The sequence below is a fragment of the Drosophila ananassae genome, chromosome 3R (genome assembly GCF_017639315.1).
Source record: "Drosophila ananassae strain 14024-0371.13 chromosome 3R, ASM1763931v2, whole genome shotgun sequence".
Lineage (NCBI taxonomy): Eukaryota > Metazoa > Arthropoda > Insecta > Diptera > Drosophilidae > Drosophila > Drosophila ananassae.
Window position 1 is genome coordinate 27,650,586 of NC_057930.1, and position 18,314 is coordinate 27,668,899.

Sequence of the window (18,314 nt, forward strand, 5' to 3'; positions counted from 1 at the left end):
AACCGGAGTCCCCCGAAGCGGTCCCCACTCGCCGTCGAGCGCCGCAGGTGATTCCCCTCCGAAGCACTTATCTATTGAGTGAGCTCCTCTTGCTTTGCCGTGTCAAATGGTGGACAACTCTTGAAATCAACGCAAACGAAATAACAAAACGACGAGTTTCTTTTGATTATGCCAATGGAATTTATTTGGCTCCGCCAAATGTAAGCGAATTGAAAACATTTTTTCCCCCGAATTCATTTGCTTGTAGCTTGAACTGGAACATGAAGTCACTAAAGGCCAGTCCAATAGAATAATAGGAAGTATGTTTACAAAATTCAAATTTTTATATTGGAATTATTACGAAAATGAATTAAAATTTGATGATTACCACAGAATCGGGGGAATATGGGGTTAACTAGAATCAAGAGGTATTGAAACGTGCCCCCACAAGCCAACTAGCATATTCATTAATACGAACAACCCATATTTTAACATAAGCGATCGAAATTTTAAAATTCAAGCGCTGGACACGCACCTGGCGACTGGTCACCGGGCAAGAAAAAAAGAAAACAAAATTCATATAATCATCAAAACAAACTCAAACCGGATTGAAAGAGAAACGTTTGATGAGCAGCTCTCAGGGAAGCCCAGACGTCTGGACCGGTGTCTGGGTGACAAGTTGTTTCCTCAGCGGGTAAAGAACCTCCCAAACATGAACCCATAGATGGACGATCGGTTCGTATAAATAGAGAAAGACTTGCTAGCAAAGGGTTCAGTATCAAGTTCAGCTTCGCATCTCCCTCATCTATTGCATCTGCACTCGTCGATTGAAGTTAATTTCCAAACAACATGAAATTCCTGGTAAGATGGGCATCTCTCGATGATCCTATTGTGTGCTAAGGACGATACTTACTTCAGGTGATCGTTTTCGTGGCCCTGCTTGCCGTCGCCTCCGCCTTGCCCCAATTCGGATTCGGCGGATTTGGAGGATTTGGCGGACAACAGCAGCAACAAGAAAGCTTTGGAGGTGGCTTCGGAGGATTCGGAGGACAACAGCAGCAGCAGCAGGAAAGCTTTGGAGGTGGTTTTGGAGGATTCGGAGGATTCGAACAACAACAGCAGCAGCAAGGAGGATTTTTCTAAGAACTTAAAGCTTAATTATGCAGTGTACAAATCTAGATAATGCAAATAGTAAATTAAATTAACAACTAAAAACAAGTATGCTTCGTATTTTTAATAACTAAAAACATTTATGGAACGAATGGAGAAACACTTCGAATAATAATTCAAATTTTTTAATCATAATTTTTTATCATAAAATTAACATATTATTCTCCACGAAAATTATTTCAATGGAATATTTTATTTTTGCTGACGTTTGAAACTGGTTTCGGATTTTGTAACACGTTCAAAAATTTAAAAAGAAATTTTTTCGCATTAATGCTAGTCATCAAGTGAATAACATTTTTAGCGTCACTAATGCGGAAGTTCTCAACAATTACCAAAATAGATTTGATAATGGACTCGGGAATAATTGCAAAAATGGTTACTACTTGCTGGTGGGAAAAATCCAATGACTCATAAAGTTAGCCGAATCTACAGAATAATCTAACGTTAATTAATCGACTAATTTAATTAGCGGAGAACCTAAGTCAGAGAGAGGGATTTTGGGGGAAAACCGGTATTTTTAGTGGGCTTGTCACTTTGAATCTCCAAAAGGTTGACGGCCATACTTGAGTTGTTATCAACCCGAAACCGAAAAAAAAGGCCCGCTGAAAACAAATGTCTATGATCAGCACAAAGGGAAGTCCAAGCCAAGCTCGGCCCGTGTCCAACCAGTTTTCGAGGGGCTCTAAGCCAAGCAAAAATCAGATAAAACTCACAGCCAACAGTCAAAAATGAAACAGTTGGGTCGAGCTTTTCAACCAAATAGGTTTGTTGGAAGCACCAATTCATAGTCAAATAAAATGAAGTTCTTGGTGGGTACAATTATTTATAATTTATTGAATGTATTGAAATTGGTGCAATTTTAATTGATTTCTAAACTTTCATTTTAGTTGATAGTTATCATGGGCATTCTTGCCATGGCATCAGCTCAGTTCGGACCCCTTGGCGGATTAATCCGGGACTTTGAGCGGTTTGAGGGCCAGCAGCAGCAGCAGCAGCAACAGAGCGGATTCGGGGGCCAACAGCAGCAGCAACAGGAGGAGGGCGTCATTTTCAGGGGTCCTTTTGGCGGCGGTGTTGAGTTTTTCCAGGAGCAGCAGCAACAGCAGCAGGGTGGAGGCGGCGGCCAGCAGCAGCAACAGCAGGAGAACCTATTTAATTTCTTCGGCTAGAAAGTAGAGTAGAAAAGCCAGAGTCTGAGTAATATTAAGAAACTGTTATCAACTAAAATAAAATACAACGTTCCATTGAAACTCTAATGTAGTCAAGAGTAATTAGGCTAGAATCATTGCAGAATCATCCCCGCCTTTCACAGCCTAGGAAATCTCCATTTATGACGCCAAAGAACAGAAAATGTTCCTCTTGTTTGGATGCGAATAACCCCAATGGTTTTGTGTCAAAATCGCGATGATGGCCATCGCCAATTGTTATGGCCAAAGTTTTAAGCCAAAAATCGCAAAAGTCTAATGAGTGCTATCGTTAAAATCAGAGGTTGGGATGGTGGGATTTTGGGGGCTCCTTTATCCAAGAGCACCGAAACACCATCAAAGTCATTAAGCGGAAAACCCTTTTGGCTTCTTTTCCACGCATTTTCATTTCGCCTTGTAATGACTTCATCTTCCCGTCGTATCCTTTGGAGTCTTTCGTTTGGGGGTTCGGTTTGGGTTTTGGGCTCTGGTTTTGTTATTGGAGACAGTTTCGAAGCCATCGTGTCGGCTGTCTGATATAGCAACAACCCACCAAGAATGTGAACAACACCAGCAGTAACAACAACACTCGTAACTACAAAACAACTTTTTAATTGCAATTAAATACGTAACAAGTTTTTAGTTGTAAGTGCGACGAGCACACCGAGAGAACTTGGCCATGGCTCTGAATTCAGTGTCCTGGGCACTGAGTCCGGAGTCCTTGGTTCGGGGCCCTGGGTTTCGGGATTCACCCCCTCAGCCCCGAAAGTGTCCATTGGCGACTGGTTATTGTTGTTGCGGGTTACCCTTATCTTTCCCCAGCCATCTGCGGAATACTCCTATATATGAAATTGCCATTGCAGTGCTTGTCTCAGAGGCTCCAGCTCCGCTATGTGTATTGCAAAATTGAGTTGTGCGCTTTGGGGTTTTAATTGTTAATTGTTGGCTCAGCGGGCAGCGCTTTTGACGTCGTTGATGACAGTCGGAGCGATGCGGATTGGTCGTAAGAAAAGTGCGCTGGGGGATTATTTCGGAGCTGGCTGAAGGCGGAGGGGTTTTGTCGAAACATCTGAATCGCTTGCGTAGGAAAAAGATGTTATGGATTAGGGAATTAAATGGCAGGCCTTAATGGCTTTCGGGTTAAGTGGGGAGGTCACATTTTGTGGGGATTTTTAATCAAATCATAAAGTTTATCGAGGCATATGCATCCACTGATTACCCAATGTACTTCCGACGTGGGATTTGTTGAGGCTTTACTTTTAAATGGCGCTTTCAAAACTACTGTTTAAGTACTCTGGTGGGCTATCCATATTTACTGACTGAGTCCCTGATTTAATTCATTTGGCCATTGGCATTTAGCACACAGCGCCAATACCTTTATTTCGTTTATGTGCCATTTAATTTGAATGCAAATTAAAATATGATGGCGCCACTGATGTTGTCGCTTAACCATTTGCCCTGCGCATCTAATGGATCTTTATGGACATTCACCTGCCCCGGGGTTAAGTGATTCCCCGGTCCCGGCAAGTATATCCCCCGACAAAGCTGCCTAAGTACGCACCGAGTGTCTGTTTTTCCTTACTTGTACTGGGATTTCTTTTCCCTGACTCACTAATTTGGCCGCAATTTACATAAAGGACGCGCGGCCCCAAATGTTGTTAGCCATGGTAATTTCCCATTCCCCCCTTTGGGCTGCATATTTTGGGGCACCTACCGAAAAAAAGTATAAAAAGAAAATGTAATTTCTTTTACCATTCAACTTGATTAAATTAGACTGGTTGAGTGCTGGAGAAACTAATGAGAGGCAGCTGCATTTTAGTGCCTGTCCGAGAATATTATCCAGCATCCGCGTCCTCCCAGCCGCCTGCCACTTCCTCGAAATAGTGACAGATGTATGACTTGGCATTTATAGTTTTGAGTCGCAATTTTCGGTGATTTATTTATGCATGAAATGCAAACAAAATCTGAATAATTACCAACAAAAGCCAACTGAACTGACAGTTAGACAGGCAGCCCAAACAAAGCAAGAGCATGATGCGAGTGAAGCGGGAGAACTGCAACGTTACGTTCGTTCAGTCAGATAGACAGCTATACGGACACCGACTCTTGAGCTGTCAGAGGAGCTGTGTGGGAATATTATAATGTTTGCAATCTGTAAACGTTGTTTTCCCATATTTATATGGGTGGAGAAGAGCTCGGCCTGTCTAAGGCTGCAAAGGCATCATTTGTGTTTTGCTTTAAGAAGAATGGAAGTGGCAGATATATCATCCTCATGATAGGGAAATAAATACAATGAATTTGAAGATGTAGACGTTAGTTTTTATATTTTAGCCATTAGATTTACTTTTTGGTTCAAAGTACCAAAGAAATAAAGGATAGGGAACCACCCAACCTAGGCTGTTCAGCAAACCTTTATTAAAATATTACCACATAAATTATGAGCTTATGAAACCCAAAACTTAATTGGAATAAGTTTAGTAAGTAACCGCTCACTTCATTTCCGATTAAATGTCATTGTGCTGAACTAGTGGCTGGCGGTAATGTAATAACAAAGTTTAGGCACTTACACACTTTGGCCTTTTGGCTCCAACTAGATCTGACCACGCCCAATTGAAGTGCCGCCCCCGGAAGCAGAGGCCCTCTATCAACCACCCCCGCCCACCAAAGACTACAGTCGCTTCCTCGGCGATGCAGCAGTAAAAATGACTGCACACAGCTGTGCTTCATGGCTCTGGAGCCACGGATTCGAATCTGAAGGAGCCGCAAGGAAAGGGGCAGGATAGGACCAAGGCTTGGGGCGGGGGCGCCAGTGGATGCTGATGCTGATGCTACTGCGGCAGTAAGATTTTATTAGCGGTGGTATTAGCAGCGACAGCAAGCCACCACCCTTATCCCCTCATGACAGGCCCTACAGTGGTTGGCGTTGCATATTAATGCAGGCATAAAAATATTTACAACTTTTTTATGCAGCTGTGTGTGTGGGTGTGTGGGAGTTTTGTTCCTGGCAAATTTAATATAATTTCTGGTCGTTTAATGAGGGTCATTCAAAAGTGGTGGTCGGCAAGCCTCCCCCAACCTCTGCACTCATCATTCCGGAGGAAACTTCCATTTTCGCCGAGTGGCCTGCGGACACAACAAGTGTGGCGGCCATTATGAGTGACCGAAGAGAGCGTCGTAAGGCCTCATAAAAATTGCTTAACAACATTATGCAAAGTAAGATGCGCGGTAATAAAATGAAGAGAGACCAGTTTCGGGGCAGATCCGAGGCACTCGAAGCCCGGGATCGGGCCCACTGTGCCGGCGATTCTGGCCAGGCATTGCGGGAATGGAATCCGCATTCGGAGTCGCCCTCCGGTTTTTGTCTTTCACTTAATCCGTGCGCCGGCTCGCAAATTCCAATGCCGGTTTCTGTCAGCCCCAAAAGTTACTCGACGCCGAACGGGCACGGGTGGGGGTGCGACGGAGTACGGGCCCATAACCGAAAGGATTATACAAATAAAAATAAAAAAAGGCGGAGGAGGAGGCGGAGGCGGACAGGGGTGCAAAAACAGAGGGGCCCATTGAGAGGGAGGTGTTATAAATTTGGGACAGCAGGTGAAAACAATTTGGTGCATAAAGTTTTCGCTTAGCAGCTCAGCGCGTTGGCGACCCAAGGACCCCAAGGAGCAGGGACATGGCTCTGACTTCTGTTTTGTGGCCCAGTGCGGTTTGACACAAAACAGAGTGAACAAAAAGGGGCCAAGATAACAAAAAAGCACCGAGCAGAAAAACACAAAAAACGGGTAAAAAGCAAAGGAGTGCGAAAGGGCCACAAGAATCGCCGGCTTGGCAGGCATATTTTTGCATTAGCTGAGCTGCGATTCCTAAAACGAAAATAAATGGCAGGCAACAAATGTGGCTTAGAAACAACAGCTAGGAGTTTTTTTAAATTTTTTCTTACAGCAATTCACTGATTTAAATTTCCTATTGGGTCTAGTTTTTAATAGTAGTTTAGTTTTTAATATGCGAAGCAACTATCAAGGAGCAGGAGAGAATTATATGTGATTATTCCGCCATAACCGATTCATGGCTCACTGATAAAGGCCCAAATGCATTTCCCGTTGCAGGTCTATGGTCAGTGGAGCCAGTTTAGAAGGAAAATGGGACCAAACCGGCAATGACGACGATTTCTCATGTTAGACGTGCCTTTTATATGGCACGGAAATTAAAGTAATCATTTTTTATTGCGCGAACAAACAAAGGCATTATGCTTTACTGCTCCGGCTAAGAGGGAGAGATGACAAACACAATGCTGAAAGTAGAATAGAGACAACCACAAAATGCACTGAAGGACAATTGAGTGCAGAAATATGGCCAAAAGCCGGAGAGAAACCAACGAGCGGATACGTTGTCCAAACAGCCAAAGCAGAACCGAACCGTCCGAAGCGATTCGGTAACAAGAACAGACCTTCACAGTGTTGTCGACCACAGATTTCAAAACTTAATATTGTGTGAATTAAAAATATATAAAACCAGACAACAATGTCCAAAATATATGGCTTAAGACTCAGTCTTACATTTTTATAATTTATGATTTATATCCCCAATCTTTCGGAGCAAAGATAATATCTTTAAATCCTCATGTTTAAATGTTATAATATTCGTGTTTAAAATTGGCATTACAGCTGCTTAGGTGGGTATTTGTACTCAGCACTGGCCACTAAATTTGGGGGAAAGGAATGAACCCGGCCTCGGACTTGGACTCTTGGCTTCCAGTGCCCGTATCCGAGCGCGGAGATCCAAACTTGGACGCGACACCACTCCACTCGAGCTCTCGTCGACCAGAAGAACAAAGACTTTGGCAGCTGCGACAATGACAGCGGCAAAATAAAAATATATACACACAAGAACGGCTATATATTCTGGGGTGGCTCCACCACCCTCCTCCGCCATCGGGAAAATTGCATTAAAATCTATGGAGTGTGCATAGAAAGCGGAGAATGTTCCGCTCTCGGGCTGAGGGACGGGGACCGGGCGTTGGAGTGCTGGATAGTTTCAGTTTTTCGGAACTACGAAATGGCGAATTCGTGAAAAATTAAAGGAAAAAGGATATGACGCCACATTGCAACATGAACGCAAAATTGCAATTTTATTATATTTTAACAATGCACTTCGTTACGTGATTCCCACCAGGAATTGTCCTCGTTCCCGGTGCACTCCAAGTAAAGTCAGGAGACAAACTCCTACCTTGTGCCCTGGTATAAAAATTCAAATACATACATACAGAATGATTTTTCGGTGGTTCTCCTGATGGTTTTATGCATGCAATCTGAATGGAGGGAACATTCCCAGTTAACAGTCATATTTTATTGAGTTTTTGTGAATTGGAGCCATAAATTCATTAGATTTGGCAGGAGGAAATGCATTTGTTGTGCGAGATTTATTTTGGGTTCAGTAAGGGAAGACGTGCCGAACAAAGAAAATCAAAATGAGAACGATTTAACCAGTGACTCCTTAGTCAAGGTGGTACGAATATTTAAATTTCTCTAGAACGGAGTCCTCTAGTGCCAAAATACTCTGCTTTAATTGGCATTTTTGACAAAAGTTGCATCCACATCTTCTATGCAACAATTTGTCAGGATATGTGTTTGGACAAATGCTTGCCATCTATTTGAAGTCCTTTTGTGTAGCAATTAATATCCTTTGAAGGGGCAGTTCAAAATGATTGCAAGCTGTCGGATAAGGAGTTTTCTCCTTAAATGCCAAAACAATGACAGCCGTAAATAATATGCATGCCTCTTTGGCCCGGACTTGTTTTGCCTTCTTGTGGCTTTCCTGCTTGCTTTTCATTTGCGCTCTAAAATATTATTTACACTTTATGATTTCTTTATTTAGCACTAATTGCTGCCTTTATTTTATGTTTAAGTCCGCAGCAAGGATTTTCCTTGTGGTCTGGAAAAATTAAATGAGTGCGAGGCAAGACGTTGGGAAAAATACAGGTCAAGATGGACGGCATAACAATCAACCATAATAAGATTGGAACTCCAGAAAGGTTGCGGAAATATTTATATTTTTTACAAACAAGCAAATTGTTAGTATACTTTCGTGCGCATCGATTCTGCTCTGCTGGCTGACTTTGAGAATCATGGCCAAGCTGAGTGACGAATTCCCAGACATCTGATGCGAGGAAACACAAACGAAAACTCATACCAGCACACATGGCTGGGGCGTAGTCAGATAATATCAAAAGTTTTCCTTTCTTGGATTTATTTTTATGCCTTTTGCCTTAGCATATGCTTGTTTATAGCCGTTGCTGCTTCTGCCACAATGCCGACTCCGACGGCGCGGCTTCTGTTCTTCCTTCTCTTGAGCGTGTAAAGTTTCTTTTTGTTACTTATTATTATTATTCTGGCGCTGCTTGCTGTTGGTCTTTTTCCTTATTGTGCGTCCGTCCCTGCGCGTTCGTATCTGTGTACTTATTTTCCGTAATTAATTTCGTGCTTCGAAACATCTGCAGCTGGATTTTTACTGCATCCGAAATTACGCATACGCCCCATGTAATGCAGACTTGATGGTTTGCTTTCAGCTACAGCTACATTTTCGCGAAAATTTTGTTGCCAACGACTTCTTCGTCCTCGTCTTCGGATTAAAGCGCTCCGCTGCTGTCGCCTTCCAGCCAGTAAAAGAGCCAATTTGTTAAGCAAAATTTAACGCAGTACTGAAATATTTGCACGCCAGACAAGCCAAGTCAGACGACAGGTTTGCTAAAAGTAAGCTGGGCGGCAGTGGTTCGAGAGCCACCCAATTGACATAACAAATTCTTGCAAATTTCATAGGCAAAATAAAGCGAACGAAGCCCAGCTGCACCACACGGCGTATGTGCAATGCGCCGTAGCGGGTCTCGGCGCTCAGGGAGCAGGGAGCTGGGAATAGGGAACCGGGAACCGGGAACCGGGAACAGGAAGTTGGAAAACTGGGAATACCACAGACGACGATTCCGACGACGTTCCACATGAGCAAGCGAAGTCAGTTCCCTGTAATGGAAATATCGGTTATATGACTTCGATTAGAAAACTTGTTCGAAGAGTTTGGGAAGTGAGGTCTTCTTTCCATCGAGAGATACGTTATCACTAAGTAAGAATTGAATTTGATTAAACTTGTGTTTGGAGTAGATTTAATTTATTTAAAAAGCGTTAAATAAAAGCGACTTCCGACAGATGAAGCTCACCTGACAGTCACTCACTCTGAACATTTGGCCCGGTGGACTTAAGTTTCATCCGCAATTGCATTTGCCTATGTGGCACCACAGTGTCGCGCTGTTGCAATGTAAACAACCCTCGGGGAACCGGAGAGGGATTGGGGTGGAGGAGTTCTGTCAAATCTGAAACCTGGATATATTCACAGGAACGAGAAGCCGAGTATCCGCCAGAGATGGCAAACTTTAGGTGGGTTTTCACTTTTTTCGGGTTTGGTGTTTTCCTCGAGGGCAAATCTTTTTGCCTCGCTCCTATGTGGCAAACTATGTGGCATAATCCGACGGTGAGTGAGTACCACAAATCAGAAGGAAATTTGCCAAACAGTAACAATTCTCAGGATAACTAATCCACTCACACACTTCACACTTCAATTTCCGCCCGGTTTTCTTACCTGTCTTATATCCGAGCCGAAATTCGAAGTTATTTGTTATTGCAGCTCGTTATTGTTGCCATGTTCCATGTCGTTTTCCATTTCGATTGTGTCACTAACATGTTGCGCCACCACTTGGAGCGGTGGGTGCGGCAGTGGGTTCGGATTCGAGGGCGCTAGCACTGGCCGGGGGCGTGCAAGCGGCCAATGATTTGAGGAGTGCGCCCAGGCAATTTCACAACGGGCACGTATGCAAACAGTGGCCAAAAGTGGGCGTTGTTATGCCAAGGCCCCGAAATGGGAATGTGCCAAACTGTCGGCTGCAATTTTCTCAGCTACAGCTAGAAAAACTTCAAGACCGCAAAAAAAGAGAATAGAACTTTAATCGAATAGCAGAGTTCCCAAAGATACCCCTTAACTGTAGGTAAAATATATTCATTTTGGTTGTTAAAGTATGGTTCGAAGAAGATCTCAATGGTTCAAGTGACTGGAAATATTTACTTGGCTTTTGTTAAATCTTAAATTTCTTGTTTCAATTTAATTAGTTTATTTTTCTGTTTGATGTTTCACTATTTGTATCTTGTGATTAAAACTCCCAGCATTTGCCCACTAGTACAGGGTACCCATCCAGACATTGTGGCCCAAACAACTACAATATGTCAGAACCCTGATGCGTTTGTCGCCTCCTTGGTTTCCTGGCAGAGTGCGGAGAATAATGGCTGTGCCCTCAGTACAATTTCCGTTGCATCCTCCATGCGACACTCCAGCAAAAAAGACTCTGGAGAATGGGAGCGAAAGCTCCAAATCTATGCCTAACTACGAAGTAAGCAAAAATCGGAACTGGTTGCAGATTGAGCTGTTGCCAAAATGCCGAAAGGGGCAGGAAGTTCGTTAGCTCCTCAAGGCTGAATACAGAAATGGTTCATGGAAATGCAATGAAATTGCAGCAACTTGGCAGCTGTTGGGTCTATTCGTAATTTTGATAGATAATCCACTACTTTAAATATTTTTAGCAAGGGCACTAGGCAGGTATTTTCTGCTAGCTTTCATTTTGGGAAAGAAGCGCCACCCCAACGTAACACATTTATAATGTCCAGTAAAGTTATGAAAATGCATTTTCGGCTGGGCCATGACAATGAGAAACGAGAACAACAGAAGCAAAGAAAAATATCCCGACTTCTGGCATAAAATATCACACGTTGAAAACGTTTTTCGCAGCATTTGTGTGGCATTTAATTAAATGCATTTTTATTTTTTAAAATTCTCACCCAACGTGACATAAAATATGCGGACAAAAAAAAGTCACCACAAGAAACAGGTGTGAAGGAGCGAAGGGGCAAAAAGGTGTTAATGGTGACTATGAAATTCCATTTGCATACACATTCAAGTTCCAAAAAAAATAAAATACCAAGAGGACAGCTTCTAAAAAACGACGATAATTTTAATGCAATTTTACATTTTTTTCCAGGGTGTCTACGTTTTTTGTTCTCCACTTAGGTAAGTAATGGTAATTAGGCGTGGAAAAATCCATTAGCCCCGGCTAGGTCGGAAACAGTGTCCAAAACAGACAGTGGTCTTCTTCAAACTATAATCCGGAAAATAAAACGGAGAATTGAGAAGTTAAAGCCTAGTCACTTCGATCTTAATGACCCACCCATAGTACCGTCTGCTTATATACCAACCTATAAAGTTTTTTAATTTTTTTATTCAAGGAAGAACACTCGTGTTATGAGTAATTGGAAAAAAACTTGTACCACGCAGCAGAGGAAAAATATCACAACCGCCAGCAATACCACCTGATCCATGTGTATTTGATCTTTTTGCTGCAGCCCATTACTTTGTTCCATGGCTTTCGTTCTTTTCAGGGAAAGGTACATAGTGGCCGCGGTGAGCGAAATGGCCAGCTTTGAAATCCAGGCGCAGGATCGCTCGAAGCGATTCATCGTAACATTACCCACGCTGCTCTGCCAGGGCCCGGTGATGGGATTGGCCATGAACCAGCTGATGAAAAGCTGCTCCAGCCGGTTACGAAAGCGCGTGGCCCACGTGTACTGGTAGTCCCTCTTCTGGGTGCCGAACGTAAAGTACCTTGAGCGCATGAACTCGGTATGCCCCGAATGGATCCATCGCTCGACCACAAACAGCTGCTGCGCCTTAAGTTTCAGATCCACGACGGTTACTGTTCGACAGTACCACGAGGGGAACCTACCGTTCCTCTGAACGCCCAGGGCCAGTCGGGTGGGTATGAAGATCGATCCCCGTGGAACCAATAGCTTGTTGGTGCTATTTGTGAGCAATTTTGGATGCGCGCAGTCCTGCGTGACGACATACGAGGTCTGGGGTCGGTGGGGCGACTTGAAATAGAACTTAACGTTGGAGGTGGTCCCAGCAAATTCCCGGCCGCCGGTCACAACTACCAGGAGTATCTCATTCTCGTCGGTGAACAAACGCCCCAGGCCTTCTTTGCTTCCTTCGCAACGCAGGAAGTTCTCGCGCCTTTCATGAGCCGAGAGACTCCCAAAGCTAAGGATCATCAGGATAAGTAGTAGCAACAGGAGTAGTAAGAAGAATAGGGGCAGCAGAATTTTGAACGTCAGAATCTCAGATCGAAAATAATCTATATGCCGTTCGGCTGCAATGGGCACAATCCGGGATGCCAAGGCCCCAAGGATACTGCAACTGCATTGGACCGACGTTCCATAGCTGTGCTTGAAGGACGTTATGCAGTTTTCGGCGTCCCAGCCAGGATCCAAGGTGCGATTCTGCCACACATTGCATTGGTAGATCTCAAGCAGTATTGAGTAATTTAGCGGCGTATCCTGACCCGAATCTTCCCGCAACATCTCATGATGATAGTCCTTCCTAACAAGACGTCCTCCCTCAGTTCTCTGCACTGCCACGAATGCCAGGCTGCGAGGGCAATTGTTGGACATCCAGATCCGCTTACCACTCATTTGGGGCGTTATGTAACAGGCGTCCTTCATTTCCACAGCTGAAGGTTGTCGATGCAGCCTCATTTTTACTTTCATGGGCTCCGAACAGGACACTATCCGCACCGCTAGCATTGCCTTATTTTTAAGCATCAGACTGTACAAATGGATCTCCGAGGAGCGTTTGATGGTGCCGTTGGCCATCCACTGATTGAAAACAGGATCATCGTTGAACTCGCTGATGTTGGTCGTGAACAATAATCGATTATTTATGGAGAATATTCCGCTGGTGTAGTTAACTATGCTGGGACTATGCGCGTGGATTATCAATACGCTGGTTTTTGAGGGCAACGGGTCCGGAAACCACCAGAATATGTTATGGAAGTTCTGCTGGGAGATGACCTGAAACAGAATAGTGGTGTGATTGAGCTTCTTGCTAAGCTCAAATAGCAGGGGGCCAGATAGCTGCACCACGTGGATCATGTCAATAGTGTTGATGGTGACATTCTCCGTTTCCTCCGTCACCTCAGTCACATTTACCTGGTAGGCAATGCCCCCTTCTAGGACCGCAAAGGCTTCGTCATAGGGGTGATGGCGTTTCGTGGCCAGCATGCCCATGTAGAAGGTACACCTGTACAGGAACCAAGTGCACCGCATCCAGTAGTTGACCTTCAGCAGAATCAGTGGATCGAATTTCATCTCTAGCTGGAGTTCCAGGTTCTCCAGCAGTACCATGTTGATGCACTCGGGGCTGGTGGGCTTGCACATGGCCATCGAATGAGCTTCCACTTTATCTTTGTCTCCTAAGATGGACATGAAGGCCATAAACATGGCGGTCAAACTGTTGTAAGCGTCCCGATGCAACCAACCCTTTTCATGGACGGTGTGCTCGAAAATAGTGGTCAGTTTGATGAATATTTCGCCCATGAGATTTGCTGCTCGGAATGTTAACGGGAGTAAATGGGACAATATTCGGATGCCCAGTAAAGTTATCTGCTCCAGCTGCCCACCGGTTTGCAAGTCCTGATTTTTCAAATATGAGAAAATCATCATTCCGTCTTCGGGTGATATGATCCATTTTGTGGCCGCAAGTGTGAGAGTAAAGGCTTTATTCCAGTGACCAAGTAGCAGGTGTTCAGGTACCGATGCCATTACCTCCTTGATATGGTTCTCATAGCTTTCCTGGGGGTTCTTTACCATATATGGTGCCACGATCATGGGCAATTTCTGCCACACACACATGTCCACAGTGTCGCAGATTGAGATTTCTAGAACATTGGTAACCGGCAACACTATCTTGATCTTGGTGAATGGAACCATAGTAGCGACAGCCGCCACTCCGATCTTGAAGCGGAAGTTCAGCGGGACGAAGGGAGACTCGTAGCCCACGCAGGTGATGGAAAAAAGTGTAGTGGCCTCGATGCCTCTATCGGGCGATGCTTTACATTCACCACCTTGAGGACCATCGTTCCGGTAGATTGAGTACCTGGAAATACCCTGCACATTGTTCACCATAATCATTTTCAGATAGATGTCGAGGTACGGACAGGAGCCCCTCCAGACGAGGAACCTCTTTCTCGACACGGAGGTAATCGGTCCGCCTTCTTCGCTGATAAGCCATTCGTAATACCGCACCCGTAGACGACAGTCGGGGCAATGGGAGGTCAAATGGACACTGTCCACGGGGCTATACACATCCAGGGCGCAGTTGCGTCTGCAGACGATGTTAGGTGCAATGGTGTCCTTCTCCACGCCCCTCAGAATCTGGAGGGCGCTTGATCGATGTCTAGGGTCTATTTTTGAGTAAACCGTCAGACCAATTGAATACTTTTTTCCAACTCGCAGGCTTCTTTTCGGAAATCGTAGCTTGGGTTCTAGGGGTACAAGTCTTTTAAAAACGATTTCCTTTAGTCAAATATAAATTATCATTTCAATCTATTGTTTATATCTAAAGCTTCATGATAAGCAACGTATATAGCATAACAATCGAAGCTTTTTTATTATTAAATTTAAGTTAGATACCTAATAAGATCCACCTAATACTACATCTTTTTGAGGTTCCTGTGGAAGTTAAATAAGATAAGAAATACATGAAATGAGAGCTGAAATGCAGATATGTATAATATCTTCCGTAAGACAATGGAAGTATGTCTATTACATACATATGTATCTGCTCTGCAGGAAGTCAGCTCTCTTTTCTCGCCCTTATCTACTTAAGCCAGAAATACAAACTTACTTGTTGATAAATCATATTTGCAATATCGGTTTTCTGGGTCGTCAGTGCTCTCACAATTCCACTGGAAATTCTTTGTTTTCAGACTTTCTACAGCAAGGACTCTGTCCTTGCTCCCTGAACCGTCTACAAGGATATAATCTCTGACGTCAACATTGCGCCGCTGGCCTCCCGAAATTTCAGTCTCAATATCTGGTGGGATATATTTCACGTAGCACTGTAATCGAAATAGCCGATTGTAGATATCACTCTGACTGACGCTGGTTACTCACACGAGCTACTGTGAAGACATTGTTGATTACCCCGCTGGCCCGCAATAGGAAGACCCGATCTATGACATTATAGTTCAAAAACCTGACTTGGTAAGGCACCAATTTTAGGTACAGACCTTTCGTGGTTCCAGCATGAGCTATAAGAACTGTGTTGGGTATAAATTGGTTGTTTTTTTCAACACGAATGGTTTGAATGGTGAATCAATTTTCTACTCACATTCCTCCTTCATATCATAAAAATCCCAACTGAATTCCTTGTACTTAACCTTTCCGCTTCTTTTCAGTATAATTGCATAGAATACTCGGTGAGTCCAGGCTGAAACTGGAACGGGCACCTCCGGATCTTTGCAAAAAGGTAGTAGCAACACCGGCAATCTAGCGATATTTTTTGGGACAACAACCCTGAAAGATTTCCTAAACCTCGGCGTCAGTAGGACTTCTCTATCTTCCAAGTCAGACACGCTGGCAATGGCGTATTTATGCATCTTATTATAAAATGTGGCGTGACATCGGTAATAATACCCTAGGTTAAAGGCCACATAGGCTTCGTGAATACCAGCTCTGCGAAGGACTGACCTTAAATTTCTCGTGCTAATCCATTCTTTGGGGCTAGTGGGTCTTGTTATCTTATCATCAATTAGATAATCCTTTGTATCCACTGTAATGTTCAGTACAAAAGGTACCGTCCCTAAACTCTTCATAGCCACAATGACTGGATATTTTTCTCCATATATCGGTCTTCGGTCAAAGAATATTTGAATCATTGGCGAGTAACCAGCCTTGTCTTGCCTTACAAGCCTGTGTTTCCGTAAGCGAATATTTTCAGCTGGAGGAGGCACAGTTTCTGGTAAATGAAGGTCCCCTTTCAGGAGATTTGGAATGGTACCATCCTTGGAAGGTTCAGGCTCTGCAATATTTTTTGTAAAACTTTCATTTGTTCCCTTGTGTTGGGGGTTCTCAGAAAACACATATTCATTACAGCTCTGATCATGCTCCGCGATGACATCCGGAAAATCGTAGCTTTGATTGAGAATAGGATCCCACAGCCTTGCAATTCTTTCTTTCTCATTCTCATAATACTCAAAATCAGAGCTAAATTCTTTTGTATTCATCATACCGTGACTTTTCCACCTTTGTCTTTTATAATATTTCGCGGAGCTGTTTGAAACCCATCCCAATTTAGGCTTACTCGGGGAGCTACGGGTCGACTGATTGTCGCCCTCCAAAAAACTGCCATTTAACAAAGACATCAATTGGATTCCGTCGTTCTCAACAATGAACATTAGCGATACAGATGCCGTCATGAGGAATAGGAACAATTGCATGCTTTACAAAAACTGCTCGATAAGTAGTTCCAAATTTCCTTAATTTTCTCCATTTTTGGTTTAAGTTTGACTCAAGAAGCAAGGTGAAAAGTTCGTAATTTGAGCAGCGAGTGGAAAGCCAGCCCATCGTATATAATTGTATAATACTTCAACTGGGAATGTGTGGTTGACAGCCGACATGACATTTCACCGCAGAAAATTGTCGTATTCCTTGTTGTAGAACTTTTCATTTTTTTTAACGATCCCTCCCATTTGAGCCTCCCGTGTTTGTCTTTTCTGTTCCCGTTGTTGTTGTGTCGCTGCCTACATAATTGTTTTAATTAATTGCGAATTGTGTGTGGGGGTGGGCGAGTACGGGCGAGTGTGCAAAAAGCGCTGAGTGCACTTCAAATGCGTAAAAAAGAACAAAAGCCCCAATGCTTTTCTGCACAGCTGGTAATTTATTGACCACAACAGCATCCAGTATCCAGCACCCAGCATCCAACACCAGTATGTGTACATCATCAACAAGAGCGATTACAGAACAAGGCTTAACCCCGCTCCAAGCCCGGCTTATCTGCCTTTTCCCGTTCGCCCCACTTCCATCGACACAATCCATATAAATCAAATGAAATTAACTCGAAGCGCGAGCAGCAAATAGAGTGTTGAATTTTTATAAACCACAAAAAGAACGAGCATTGTCAATAGACAATCATACTTTATTTACTATAAACTTCGCACATGCATAGTTTTTTCGTTTTTCTCTCTATGAGCCAAGACAGGGCGACAATTTCTTAAATTGTTCGAACAAATGAGAATGAAACTGTGGCGAGGGTAGCCAAGGGGAAACCCATTTACAGGCGAGCGCACGTCGCATAAAAAATAAGGCAACGTGAACTCTGGAAACAGATTCCTTCTTTCACTCCATGTTGGAGATATACTCTGAATACTTGAAAAAATGTTCCAATAAAAGAATTACTTTCCATGATTCCAAGAGATCCGAGGTCCAATAAAATAATTACTTTCCAAGATTCCGAGTTCAGGATTTCCAAATTTTGAAGTTTAATTTATGAAATAGACACTATTTTTTTTTGACGATTTATAAAATTTAGTTTGCAAAGCTCCTCCGGAATACCCCACTGGGTAGAGTATAAAAACTTTAACACTAAAGAAAAAACCCTAAGAAAAAAGCAAAGAATGGGGCATTTTACGATTTAGCATGTGTGGACTGTAGGAGATGGGTGGAATCATGGGGTCTGATGAACCAGCGGACGGAGGACCGCCAAGTTCAGCACTTTGGCGCGTCAAGTGCTTTTCATTTTCCGAGCACGTCGCCGCGTCATAAAACAAAAACGCATGAAGCGCAACGGGAACGGAGGGGCGGGTTGGAGGCTGGGAGGTGGAAGTTGGGGCACGTTTAGCATATATATTTTCACACTTGCAATCATACTTTAAGCAGGAAAGCACACTGACACACACGAAACCGTATTTGCTTTAGAGATGGCAGCTGATGTAAAAAAAATGCAGTGCTTCGTGCCATTTACATGGGAGATTTCGGCAGAGGGCACTAGAATCTTTATTTTTGTGAAATAAAATTTAACTGAGCTCGAACACCGGGCTGACATAAAGCGACAGGT

At 43.6% G+C, this 18,314-nt stretch overlaps 3 protein-coding genes across 3 annotated transcripts; 2 read left to right on the forward strand and 1 right to left on the reverse strand.

The window, feature by feature from the left end:
* The first annotated feature begins 720 nt into the window (after window positions 1-720).
* Window positions 721-1,197, forward strand: LOC6497705 (glycine-rich RNA-binding, abscisic acid-inducible protein). Its single transcript, XM_044716290.1, has 2 exons — window positions 721-840; window positions 898-1,197. The coding sequence occupies exons 1-2, from the start codon at window positions 829-831 to the stop codon at window positions 1,120-1,122; spliced, it is 237 nt and encodes a 78-aa protein (XP_044572225.1). The 5' UTR covers window positions 721-828; the 3' UTR covers window positions 1,123-1,197.
* Window positions 1,198-1,811: 614 nt separating this feature from the next.
* Window positions 1,812-2,399, forward strand: LOC6497706 (cyclin-dependent kinase 8). The gene is made up of 2 exons (XM_001961482.4): window positions 1,812-1,958; window positions 2,037-2,399. Exons 1-2 carry the CDS (start codon window positions 1,947-1,949, stop codon window positions 2,316-2,318), a joined length of 294 nt encoding a protein of 97 aa, XP_001961518.1. The 5' UTR covers window positions 1,812-1,946; the 3' UTR covers window positions 2,319-2,399.
* An 8,832-nt stretch (window positions 2,400-11,231) lies between these two features.
* On the reverse strand, window positions 11,232-16,865 carry LOC6497821. Its single transcript, XM_032451742.2, has 4 exons — window positions 15,591-16,865; window positions 15,374-15,519; window positions 15,105-15,318; window positions 11,232-14,742 (listed from the first exon to the last, which is right to left on the reverse strand). Exons 1-4 carry the CDS (start codon window positions 16,696-16,698, stop codon window positions 11,642-11,644), a joined length of 4,569 nt encoding a protein of 1,522 aa, XP_032307633.1. The 5' UTR covers window positions 16,699-16,865; the 3' UTR covers window positions 11,232-11,641.
* Between the last annotated feature and the right edge of the window lie 1,449 nt (window positions 16,866-18,314).